Raw genomic sequence first — 13,726 nt, 5'->3', positions numbered from 1 at the left:
GCCTTGCATACGGACTTGCATCGGATCACAGATTTGGAGGGGAGCTGCGACAGGATGTTGAAGATGACATCATCAGGGATGCAAGCAACGGTACGGTGCGCATGGCCTTCCGCGGTCCAGGAACGTCTTCGTAACTTCTGACCGCCATGACCAAAATCTCTTAAGCTACACAAGAACCATGGGTGAGTTATGGTTCGCCAGGTTCTCTGTGGGCATGGTTGTACACAAGCACACCCAATATATTTTTTGGAAAAAAATCCAAGTTAGCGTGTAATGTAATACATATTATGCATATAATTGGGTCAGATCAGGATACAAATAGCTTGGGTCTCAGGAAGGTAACGGTAGGGAAAAGCGTACCAGGAAAATGATATTCGCCGGCGAAGGTACCGACGGAGAGGGCGCCGCCGCTGGCCCAGCAGTCGCCGCCTGTGAAGCTAGAGGTAGAGGCAAATTGGAGGGGACGTGAAGTGATTACGTGAACGCGAATTTCACCAGGATTTCAGCGGATATACAAGGTCGGTTGACCGAATTTCACCAGGATATCGGCCAGCCCGTATAGGCCCAGCGGGGAAGCAACAGGCATACAGATAGGAATCAGACTCACGGGAGAGAATCGGCCAGCAATAATATCGGCCCAGCTGGGAGGCAACGGGCCTACGGATAGGAGAGGAATCAGACTCACGGGAGAGAATCGGCCGGCCCGTTTCCTTCGGACAAAAGTGACATCCTCAACTTTCGCAATCATCCGATCTTTATTTCCTCCTCATTTATAAAGCCATCATTTTTCCTTCAAAAAAATTATAAAGCTACCATTTTCTCTAAAAAAATATAAATCCATCAATCAAGCTAATACTTTTTTCTTTGGCCTCACAATCAGCTCTACCGGTTGAACTCGAGCTGTTTTAGTAAAATGCTTAGCAAAACAACTCATATTAGACAAAACAGCTCAAAAACCCTAAAATCATCCTCTATTTCCCCATCTTCTCTCCCGTAGAGCCTCTCTTTCTTCCTCATGCCCTCACCGACACCGATGGGCTGCACACCCTCCATCCTCGACACCCATGTACCCATCCTCCTTCACACTCAACGGCCGCACCTAGGTGGCCTGCTCCCCGACACCTAGCAAGTTGTGTGCCTCGATAGTTGTGCCCTAGTGGTCGTGCCCCGGCAAACAATCCTCAGCGGACCACGCACCATCCCTGACGCTGGGCTGGTTGCCCACCTCAGCGCCCCGCATGCTTGTGCCGATGGGGTCCAGGGATGCGAGGGGGAGCCAGAAAAACTACTATCTTCAGCTCCATTCCACATTAATCCTCCGCAAGAATAGGTTCTGAGGAGCTCCATGAGTGGAGCTATTCTGTTCTACCAGTTTGGCATAAAACAACTCCAAACATCTCCAGGAGCTGTGCCCAACGATGCCTACAGGGGCGGAGGCAGCTATATGGCGAGGTTTGACGGTTACCATACCTAAAATAGGTACATAATACCAAATGTGTATAGTATATATACATGATATACGTCAAAAATACATGCTCGCGGCTGGCTGTTGCCTGTTATGGGTCTGGATGTCCGATAGCTAGGATGTTGGGCTTCATGGTCCAATAGGTACATAATACCAAATGTGTATAGTATATATACATGATATACGTCAAAAATACATGCTCGCGGCTGGCTGTTGCCTGTTATGGGTCTGGATGTCCGATAGCTAGGATGTTGGGCTTCATGGTCCACGTACTCCCTCCGATCCAAAAATAAAGACATTATGGGATATGAGTAGGTTAAATTTTCATCTCTTTGGTTCTTTTTATTACTCCCTCCGTTCCTTAATATAAGCCATATAGTTTTTAGCACTAATATTAACGCACGGCTTAGAAAAGGATGTGAGACCGAGGAAAAAAAGAAAAATCAGGCCATCTTCTCTCTCTCAATCAGATTGCTTCCTAAATCTAAGGGATTGGTTGGGGCATGTGTTATATACGGTGGGAAGGTTTCCAAACTAATCGGCGTGGGAGCTGATATGTACCTATATTTTGGAATTTTCTTTAGAAATCTATATGGCTTATATTAAGGAACGGAGGGAGTATTACGCACCAAACATCTAGTTCGTCCTCACATTATATCTCTAATTAGCTAGTTAATTATAATTAGCGATTTGTTTGTTTGCGCCTCTAAAATGATCTCCAATAGCATGTACATTATTTAGGATTAGCCTTCATGTTATCTTACTTATCTCTTTTATTCTTGTTATTACCGTGATTTTTTCTGGCCTAAGAATGATTGGTCACGGAGATCTAGAGCTAATTAATTATGTTCCATGTTTCTCTATAATAGTTAATGTTTTTTAGTTTTTCAACTTTGCTTTGTATTGTAACACAAACGTTGATCTAGTTATTATGTATACTCTTGTCGTGTATGTATTTTGACATGCATGATTATTGTCGGATGGAACGGCCCCCCTATGCCCAAATCATGGTTCCGCCCCTGCTTGCATCGGATCCTAGATTTGGATGGGAGCCGCGACAGCAGGACGCTCAAGATGAGATCACCAGGGATGCAGGGAAGGGCCGGCGAACCTTCAACACGGCTGGAAAACACGCATGGCCTTCCTTGGCAGAGGAACTGGAACATCGTCTTCGTGATTTTTGGGCGCCATAAGAAGCAAGACAGGAACGCCTCGGTGAGTTATCGACACATAGCCAAACCGTCCCGCCAGATTTGGCTTCTTGCCGAACTCCGACGATAGGGTGCGCAACAGGGATAGCGAAGCTGTTGGCGAGTCCGCCGGAGGCTCGATTTCTTGCGCTATAGCTAAAAAAGCGATGCCGGGTCTGATGCCGTGTGTCGCGTATGCCCGAGATGCTCTAACGATCAATCCTTGGGTCTTGATAAATTTCCTTATATTTTCAGTGAAGAAATGCAGCAGCCAACACCAGAATTCTTACGTTGTTCAGTGATGGCGATGAATTATTTGTCGTTTTGGCCGATTGCTTGAGCCCCCAGTCATGCATGGATCGGTGAAGAACGACGGCGCAAGCGACCGCTCTCCTCCGCACATCACGGATTGTACGTATGTTCATCGTCCATCGCCTCCTTGTGAAGGTTACTCCACCCGCCGAGCCGAGCTGGGCGTTCTTCACGTGCACCCAAATCAAGTCAGGCAGTCGCCAGCTGATGAGGCTCGGTCACCGTCACCACCCAGATAACGGTGAAACGTAAATGAGTGAGCATCGAAGCGAACGCTCGCTCCATCACTACAAACGGGCAAACGGCAAGGCTCACGGGCATCCTGTGCGCGCATCAATGATATTCTTGGCGTCGCTCGCCATAAGAAGCCAACCGCGCCACCCACACTGCCCTCTACCCTACATCCCTACTGTCTGCTACCTACGACACTGCTGTCCTGCACCCTGACCCTGATCCAGTGCTAGCAAGCATTCGCATCATGGGTCTCTGCCTGTCCGTGGCTCTCTGGAAGGAGAAGCTCTACGGCGCCGACGGCAGCAGCCGGTCGGTGCGGGGCCGCGTCGTCGTCCATAAGGTTGCCGGCGTGGACGGTGGTGACTGCGAGTACGGGATATTGGGAGGCGACGCCGACGACGTGCTGGGAGTAGAGCAGAAGGCGGCGGTGGCTCCGGCGGCCGTAGCAGTGAAAAGCGGTGGAGTGGAGGGAGCTGCCGCTGCCGTGTCGGGCGGCACTCCGGTGCGGCCGATATGGCAGAGGAGGGTGCTGATGGGCTTCAAGTGCCAGCTGCCGCGGTTCAGCGGGATGATCCTGTACGACGAGAGCGGCTGGCCGGTGTGCAGTGGCATCCGGGACAGAGCTCGTGACCAGGTGCGTGCGACACCTCTTTTAGTTCACGTCATCAAAATGCACTAACAGTCTGACACGACTTGAACTGTACAGTGTATGTTCAGAGTGTGAAATACAGTCTGACACGACTTGAACTGTAAAGAGTGCCTTCTTCCTTGGTTCTATGCAATTAATGTACTCCTTCTATATGGCGAAATTGTACCAAGGGAACGATACGAGAAGCGATAGATAACCTTTTCTATCAATCCCTTGAGGTGAAAGTTGGAATTTGGCTATGATAGCACTTTTGTTTTTATTTGGTAATTAGTATTCAATTATGGACTAATTAGGCTCAAAACGTTCGTCTCCCAATTTCCCACCAAACTGTGTAATTAGTTTTTTTTTTCATCTACATTTAATGCTCCATGCATGCATCGTAAAATTCGATGTGATGAATACTGTATCACTTTTTTGGAACTTCTTTTGGAACTAAACACGGGCCAAAAACCTTAGTTGGATGCAATGTAACATGTGAGCGTAACTAACAGCCACGGGCGGTGCATCCATGGAAAAACGGGGAGGGTGAAGGAGAAGAAGAGGTGGAGGAAAGAAGAAAAATGGAGAGAGAAAGAAGAAGAGATCAGCCCTCCTTCATCATGTTCTGCATCCGCCACTGCTAATAGCTTATATGCTACTCTGTTGTGTGTTATTTTGAAAAGTTTACCTGTGTTCGTCGATGAAACTGGATTTAAACGGTTTTTTAAGACAATTTAGCTTGGCTTTCATGGTGTTCAACCTACGCATTTGAGTTAATGAAATTAATATAAAAAAAAAACTTGTGTGTAGGAGAAGCATGCTGCGGCGATCTCAGTGCTAAGGGACCTGCTCTAGTCTTCATCATCAGCAAGCGGTGGCAATTCTGTTGATGGGATATGCATGTTTGGTTACTCTACATGTACGTCTTTGTTAATGGGTTGCTTGTTTTTTTTGTGAATTAGCCAGCTTGGTAATAAAATCCTTTGTATTTCGTGCTATGGGCGCCAACTTTTTTTATAGACTACTATATCTATATGCATGTTGTGGCAAGTACGAAATATAGAGCTTCATAATCGTTCTAGTTTCGTGTTGAATGCTTCTCCACGTCCCTTTGTTGCTAATTAGCCAAAATCAATTCTCGCTCTTGGTGTTTTGTTGCACCCCAGCAGAATCTGTCCAAAATTCTAGTCACGCCATTATACTGGAAAACATGTAGGAAAATAGAAAAGGTAACATGATGGAAGAAGCAAAGAACTGGTTATTAGTGATGTGAAGGACCAAACCAACAATCGGAGAGGGGTGAACAGGAGTCAATCAAAGTTCTTTTTCAAGAACTCGGCATATATCCTAAAATTTCATAAAAACTTGATCTATTCTAGCAAACTCAAGTCTGCATAGCCACAACAAGACTATTAGACTTAGAGACAATGCTAGGAAGGCGAAATGATCAAACAGAAGCAAAAAAAACCAACTCAGAGAAGCTTAGAAGCACCTTACAACCTTAGTAGCCGCAAAAGTTTAGCAGTTGCGCGCGCGCAGAACTGCAAGGTCGCGAAAGTTCAGTGCAGGCTGTTTTCAGCAGGCCAAAACCAAGGAAGAAAATTACAAAACTCGATCAAACGAAGTCAAAATGACACGAAATTTTGCCACACCTTCCCTAGGATATGGTGAAGGTATCCCAAAATATGTTTCCCAAAACCTCAAAACAGCTTGGCCATGAATCTTGATTTTTTTTCTCAAATTGAGGGTTTCACAATTTTCTTGAAACAAAGGATTTGAGGGCTCTCATGGCAATCCGTTGGAGACAAAGCCTAAGCATGTTCTCAAGACATCATGGAACCTAAGAACGAACAAAGAACACCTCAAGAATTTCAGCTCAAAGAGGCTTGAAAAGAGAGGTTTTGGGGACCAGAACATTTGAGATAAGAGCTGGCCTTCAAGCCACAATTTCATCAAGTTCCAAGGGTCCCAAAACACACTACAAGAACACCCCACTTGTAGATATGCTTTCGATAAGGGTTTGAAATGTTTTATTTCATCTTTACGGGATTATAGATATGCTTTGGTAAAGTGTGTCTAGAGCGTCTCCCTACGGACCGTGTCTGGAAATATAGATACGAATTAGGAAACGTGTCTAGAGGCTTTGAGACGTTTTTATAGACGCGTTCCTAGCGTGTCTACACCATATCGTGTCAAGATTTGTAGACAGAGACTTTAAACGTGTCTAAGAGCTTTGATATGTTTTCATAAATGCGCTTGATGCGTGTCTACACATGTAGGAATGCTCTAGTATATACTTTTACATTGCACATCTACTGATGTATAGACACATTGTATATCAATGTTTTACTTGTGTGCTAAAGAATAATTGATGCGCTTTTACAGATATGTTTATATTCGTGTCTACTAACTAGACATGTTTTTTTTGTGTAATACACAAACCATTTTAAGCATATTCATATTACAGTCACGTTAACAAGATTAAGAGATGCTATTTTGGCAAATAAACAACAAAAGCGTAAAACTGTACATCACACATACTTTTATAAAAAATGCATTTAATAACAAAGTCAAACATCCATAGAACTGCTACATAGTGAATGAGCCATAAATCTAAGTAGAAAAAACAAATCTACAAGCAATATGTACATATCCATAAATAAGTTCTACAAACTAGTTGATTAGCTAATTCATCTACAATCTTCATTCATCTGAATCATTCCATTCTGCTGCAAAATAAGAGAGTGAAGAAAATTAGGCAATGGCCTTTTTCAAAATTAAAGGATAGTAAGTTTTGTAGCAACTACAGAAGAATGTAACTAACCAAATTATCATGCACATCTTGGAGTTGAAGTCTTAGGTCTTTTCACCTATATAAACATGGACATCTTAAATTAGTAAGATTAAGAAAAAATAAATAATTGTAATGTACTATAGGTCAGTGTGGAATTGAACTTACACGTGATCTAGGCCAAGCAACAACACAGCCAATGGCATCTCTTACTGTGCGAAGACTTTCATATGGTCTAGGCAAGTTCTCATCCCCAATGCCACTAAAAGTGTGAACACCAACCGCGGCATATTCATATCCAAGCATGTTTCCTCCAACCACATGTCTATCAGTAGAGACTAAGTTCCCTTTTTACCACAACTTTATTTTCATGCCTTAGTGACATCAAGAAAACCGTTTTTGATCCAACCATTTAAAAATATTGAATATTATTACATCTGAACATGTAACCAATTTATGTAAAAAATGAGGCGAAGAACATACAGATATTGGTCGACTATGATCCATTGTTGTGTTGTTTGGACATACCTATAGTACAAGTGATTTTGACCATCAGCAAATAACTTTATCAAGAAGGTATTGCTGCATTAAGTAATTTCATATCATGTTTTTTCATACATGCTTTGATTTTGGTAGGCACCCACGTGGTAACGCTAAACTAGCATAGCCCTTGTTGCCTTACTACGATTCCTAATATTATGCTGGAACAGAACGACACCACAGCAGCAGTCCGGCGAGCAGCGCCGCAGTGCCGCCGTGTGCAGCAGATCCAATCTGATGTGGGCAACGGGAGAAGGAACAGAACAGAGATAGAGATTTGATTTGAGTAAATTTATTTTACTTGGTGAGTAGATTTACTTTACTTGGTGCGTATATACCTTAACAAGGACTTAATAAACGGTGCATGAACAAATGTACATATGTGGTTACCTGGTAAAGTGTTTAGTTTTGTTTCATGGAATCTTTAGTTCAAAGCTTACGCAAGATTTTTTTAATAATTTGTAAGACACTCATATTTTATTCTTTTGGATTTTTTTAATAATTTGTAAGCCACTCATATTTCATTCTTTTGGATTTTTAATAATTCCAAAGCCTTTCATAGTTCATTTATTTCAGATTTTTCAATAATATATAAGCCTATTTGATTCTTTTGGATTTTTGAATAATTTATAAGCCACTCTTATTTCATGAGTCATGTTCAAAAAATATATCCAAAAGTGCATCGATTGCTACGTAACGTTTGATGCATTTCTTAAACGTTTCAACAATCATGTCTACGAATAGGACTTAATACATTTTGTTTAAACGTGTTAACAACCGTATCTATTGGAGGAGCCACTCAAGACATAGATACGTTTTATTAAAAATGTGCCAAGAACCATATCAAACTACGGAATCACCAAGGATGTTGATACGCTTACAATAGCATAGTAATGTAAACATATCTATAGAGGGTCTTTTCTTGTAGTGACACACCAAAATCAAGCCTACAACCCAGCCAAACTAGCAGATCGAAAATCGTCCAAAATGGCTCCAAAAATCACTAAAAAGAGAAATTTCAGATTTGGGGAGGATAACAAGTGAAGCTCGAAATTGATCTGAGGATTACTTTATGATGTACAATTACAAGCCACTCCTAGTAGATCTCTAAGCTTGGATGAAAAAAACTCAAATCAAAGAGTCTCAATTCTCTCCCTTTCTCTAGATCTAAGCAAAGCTCTTAACGTCACAAATGAGAGTAATCCTTCTAATCTCCTCAAAGGCTTGGCTTCCAAACCAGCCATCTCCCATATATATAGGCATTTGTATATTTTCCAAGTTACCATTATATGAAGCACTCAATCCAAATACCCCAAGGGGTAAAACTGTCCAAGTTTTTTTATTGATCCAATGAACCTGACATCTTCTCGATATTGCTTCACCATTACCAAGCTTCAAGATGGGACCCCGTGTCAGTAGATACGCCACTCCATAGTTTTAAGGCCCTAACCTGTCAAACCCATAGTTGATGGTTTTGAGGCCCAAAGCACCATTCACGCCTGTTTTTAGGCCCAAACAAGCAAAACCTCCACCGATGGTTTTGAGGCCTAAACTACTAAACTAGCCATCCTCGGTTTTGATGATCAAGCCGACAAACCCTCATGCATGCCTCACTAGGCATGACTAACTAATGTCGATGTGTGTCCAACCTCCATGAAGCTCTAACGCCTTCACCTTGGTTCTTGACTTGACCAACAACATATTCATCATCCTCAATGTAAACGCACATATGGCCTCCGCCAAGTTCAACAACACCATCGTCCTCCTCCTTGACTTGTTTGACACCATCTGCATCACCCATGTACTCTTGACCTTCCTGGTCTGTCCTCAGCCTCTTGGTCCTTCAGTCCAAGGCCTTCATCCGCCCTTCACCACTCAGTCCATCGCACATGGACTACTCACTTGACCTTCTCCATCGCCTATCAACCACCTTGGTGCACCCAACACCTACACATTCACAAAGCCAAGGCACTCAACTCAACACGCCATGACACCTCTGGTTAGCCATTAGCATAAATATAAACTCAACTAGAAAAGCGTCAAACCTATTAACTCTCGCATAAATTATTCATCACAAATGGATTAGACCAAGGCAGTTCTCAACTTGGTCTCTCAATCCCCCCCTTGATGAATGCATTGATCAACACTAAAGCCCAACAAAGAAGGTTTGAAAGAAAAATAGAAAACTCCCATTCAAGTGCCCAAAAGCTAAGTAAAAAATAACCACAAGGCCACATGGAGAAGGATCATGAAAGCTCCAAGTAAAAACTCTTGGTTCCCAAAGAAAGGGCACAAACTCAACACAATCGAAGAATCAAGTAAGATAGGCAAGAGCTCATGCAATCCAAAAGGCACTCAAATCAATTTCATCACTTGTCAATTGATCATCACAAACAAACCAAGGTTCTTATCAACTTGTTTTCACATTCTCCCCCTTGATAATTGGATTAGCAACATTCAAGCACAAAGAAATGGTTTAAGACACAAAACCCAAAAAAAACTCATCCAAGTGATCGAAAAGCCATGTTAAAAGCCAAGATGAAAGTCACTATGGGGAGAACCATAGAAGCCAAGAAGCAATACCAACAAGCTAGAATCTCATCCAAGTGATCAAGAGCCATGAAAAGGCAAAGATCAAAGTCACTTGTGAAAGTGCAACAAAGCCCTATTTGTGGGTTTTGGTGATAATGACCATGCAATTAGAGGACTAATGAGATTTATTGAGATGACAAGTAGGGAATCTATAATCAAGGATGTTATACGAAACGGAGGAGCCCCCAATTACAAATGTTGATGGCTTCAAATTCAAAGGAGGTTTAAATTTTTTATATTTTGAATTTGAGTCTAGGAAAAGCCATACTATAAAGAGGGACACAATGCTTCAGCTAACATGTGCTACCAAGTGCTCAATCATACACATATATCCTCAATTTCACAGCTGTCGGGTATCGGTATTAGGGATACCTAAAGAAGGGATCTGAGGACCGCGGATGACAACTCACCTAGATAATCAAGGACATATTTTAGTATCGACCAACCCCAAGGGTACGAGAGTCATCTCGCTTGACCCTGAGGGCACAAGCCCCATGTTGCCTGACCCCAAGGGTACGGGATCCGTCTCATCCGACCCTGAGGGCACAGGCTCTGTCTCGCCCGACCCCTAGGGCATAGGCTCCGTCTCGCCCGACGGGGACCCATACCACCTCCAACCACTATGGGTCAGAAGGTATGACCCCGGGTCAAACTTCTGACACCGAGTGGGAAGCATGCATGTCTTAACGTGACCTATGGACATGTTAGGCCATGCTCGGGGGTTCACATCGCCAACAGTGATAGGTGCGTGGTCGCCGTGCTACCTACTCCCTGTACGGCCGCTGACGGGCACGTCGGTTCACCACGCCATCCACCGGGACAGGATGGGACACCATGACCAGCTGATGACGTCGAGGCATGGCACTAGTGGTGAATAGGAGCCTGATGCAGAGCCGTCCCCATCACCATCTACAGCGTCGACAGGACCCACGTGAAGGAGAAGAAGGACACGGCGGCCCTAGAGGCCCTCTTCTCCCTCGCTTTTCTCCATTTCTCTCTCTATAACCTACGCCTTCCCCTTCACCTATAAAAGGGGAAGTAGGAGCACACAGCTAGGAGAGAGATAGCTAACAAGCACACGGCTGAACAAGCTCAGCAAGACTCAACTCCATTCAATCTTTTCACCAGAGACTTGGGAACTTCTCCCTCTCTCACTCATTTGTAACCCCTCCTATAAATCAGTGCTGGTAACACGAGCAGCAGCAGACTAGACGTAGGGACATTCTGCCTAAACTAGTATAAATCTTTGTGTCCTTTGAGCACACCATCTGGGCCAGACACGTAGATACAAATTTATTAGTCGGTGATCCAAACCACCGACAATAGCCAAGACAACCAACACTTCACTCTTACCCTTGTTGTCTTGCCTGGTGCGGTAGTGCCGCATGTGGAGAGAGACAGTGACGCAGAGCGGCACTACCACACTTGAGCCACGGCAATGCTGCGACTTAAGTGACCGTTGGGGGCTAGGGGGTATTATACCTTTCCCCTTCCTCCCCAAGATCTCTCTCTTCTTCCTCAACCATTCAGCTTGTGCAAAAACAGAAAAATGCTTCTCTCTCTCTCCTCCATTGGTGACCATGAGCTCCTAAGCTTCTCTATTGATTTCCCCCATCAATCCTTAAGAGAAAAAGGTGCCAAACTCGATTAGAGAGTAGATCCACTTATTCCCAACCTCTAAAGAGCACTTGATTCATGTTTTGGCCGGCGATTGTGTTTGTTACTTTTGGAGCTTGACTCCTAGCCGGCTAGAGCATCGCCCATGGAGCTTATCAACTTGTGTGGCAGCCCTAGGAGGTTTGTAACCAACTCTTGCAGCTAGTAAACTCACTCCTCATTGTAAGAGTTAAGTCTCTTGACTTGAGAACAAGGAAGGGTTGGAAAGCCCTAAGCCTTAGTGGCTAACCTCAATAACGTGGACTTAGGCAAGCCTTAGTGGTGAGCTAAACCACGAGATAAATCATTGTGTCATCTTGTGCTTGTTTTACATTCTTGTGATTCATATTGTTGTTGAGGTAATTTTTAGGGTTTGAGGTCGATCTACTTGTGTGTGGTGTTCCTACCACTTCTTGTTGTCAATCTGTGTTCAATATACCTATAGAGACCTCAGTAACCTATTGGATCCAAGTTTCCTTTTACAGATTTTGAATTACATCATGAAGTTGTCTACGGGTGTGGCAGTGCCGCTACGCGACAGTGCCGCAGGCATAGAGCGGTAGTGTCATGGGTTGAATTTGACAAAAGTTCAAGTTTTGTTTTAACAGGCCTATATACCCCCCCTAGGCTAACCAGATATCCTACAAGTGGTATTAGAGCAGGTTACCTCGTGTGCGCTTCACCACATGAGGTATGGAGCCTAGAGGAGGAACTAGTGGCGTGAAGCCGATGGATGTCGATCCAGAGTGGGTTGATCTACACGACACTGACAGTAGCAAGTTGAGCATGTCGACAGCAAGCAACACCACACTACCACATCTTGAGGCTACTGATGCCAAAAGAGCTGTCAATGATGATGAGAGAAGAAAAAGGAAGGAAGCAAGAAAGCTCAAAAGAGAAGCAAGAGAAGAAGAAGAAGGAGCAGCAGCGGTTAAAGACAAGAAGCAAAGAAAAGAAGAAGGAAAGCTCAAAAGAGAAGCAAGAAGAAAAAGGAGAGAAGCTAGGAAGAAGAAGAGAAGGCAACAAATGCATCATCAAGTGACATATCAAGTAGTTCCAAAGATGGAGATGATGATGAGTCCTACCAAGTGTCGAAGGGGGGGCAAGAAGGAGAAGAAAGGAAAGGTAAAGCCGACAAAAACAAATATGCCGTCATATCCTTTAACTATTCTTCTATGCCTATGACTAACCATGATCGATGGTCTTTCATCAATGTGCCCACGGGCAAGCTACCTCATTTCGATGGGACTAACTTTGCCAAGTGGAAGCACTTGATAAGAGCCTATCTTATAGGTCTTCACCCCGGCATTTGGGAGATTGTTTACAAAAGATTTGAGCCATCGGTTGATCCCAAGAACCCAATACTAGAAGAGATGAGAATCATTCACCTCAATGGTCAAGCCACAAGTGTGTTGCTTAGTGCTTAGGATGGTGATGAGTACAATAGAGTGATTGAGGTTAATGTTGCCAAGAAAATATGGGACACTTTGCACCTAGCACATGAAGAGATTGACAAAGTGAGAAAGGCAAGAATTGATTTGTTGATGTCAAAGCTCAACCGGTTTATAATCTTAGATGGAGAGGGCCACAAGAGATGTTTGATAGGTTAATGACAATGGTAGGCAAGATTAGAGGCTATGGTTGTGATGAGCTAGATGATCACAAAGTTATCAAGATTATGTTGGAGGCTTATTGTAACACCTCGGGTGTTTAAATACTAAAACCTGACATGTCATCATACGCATTGCAAAGCATTTGGCATTTGGTGAAAACTTTGAGATGCATACACTAAAACAAGTTTATATTTATGTGGTATGTGTTGAATTGTATTGTTTGACTCAAGTTCAAAGTTTGCTTGGATTTTTAAATTTTCGAGAAAACCCTGATTTTCAGCATTTAAATCCTACCCTGAAAACTCATTTCAAAATCTAAGCATATTTTGGGGTTGAGCCCAAAAGAAAAAGTATAGAGCTTGACAAGTTATACAAAGTTTGTTTTTGGAGTTTTCAAAGTTGTTATGAAAAATTTGGAGTAATTCAAAAAGGCGTAATTCATTAAATTTCCCCTATTCGAATTCAAAAGTTCATTTCAAAATCTAGACTGAATTTGGGGTTGGTTATAAAAGCAAAGTTGTAGAACTTTGAATTTTGAACAACTTTTATTTTTGGAGATTTTTGAGTTGTTACAAAAATTTGGGAGTAATTTGAGTTTCAAACTAGATGGCAATTCTGTAATATTGATGAACAGTGTTCACCGCTCTTGCTACATGGCCGACGACCGTCTTCGGTGTTCCAGGCGCGCGCGTGGTGGCCTTGGCT

General features: G+C 43.2%; 1 protein-coding gene across 1 annotated transcript; it reads left to right on the top strand.

Annotated features, from left to right (window-relative positions):
- The first annotated feature begins 3,317 nt into the window (after nt 1-3,317).
- On the top strand, nt 3,318-4,903 carry LOC136546337 (uncharacterized). Its single transcript, XM_066538310.1, has 2 exons — nt 3,318-3,835; nt 4,640-4,903. The coding sequence occupies exons 1-2, from the start codon at nt 3,446-3,448 to the stop codon at nt 4,682-4,684; spliced, it is 435 nt and encodes a 144-aa protein (XP_066394407.1). The 5' UTR covers nt 3,318-3,445; the 3' UTR covers nt 4,685-4,903.
- The last annotated feature ends 8,823 nt before the right edge of the window (nt 4,904-13,726 follow it).

Source organism: Miscanthus floridulus, chromosome 3 (assembly GCF_019320115.1).
Source record: "Miscanthus floridulus cultivar M001 chromosome 3, ASM1932011v1, whole genome shotgun sequence".
Classification (NCBI taxonomy): domain Eukaryota; kingdom Viridiplantae; phylum Streptophyta; class Magnoliopsida; order Poales; family Poaceae; genus Miscanthus; species Miscanthus floridulus.
Note: the sequence above shows the minus strand (reverse complement) of the source record. Positions and strands in the feature narration are given on the sequence as shown.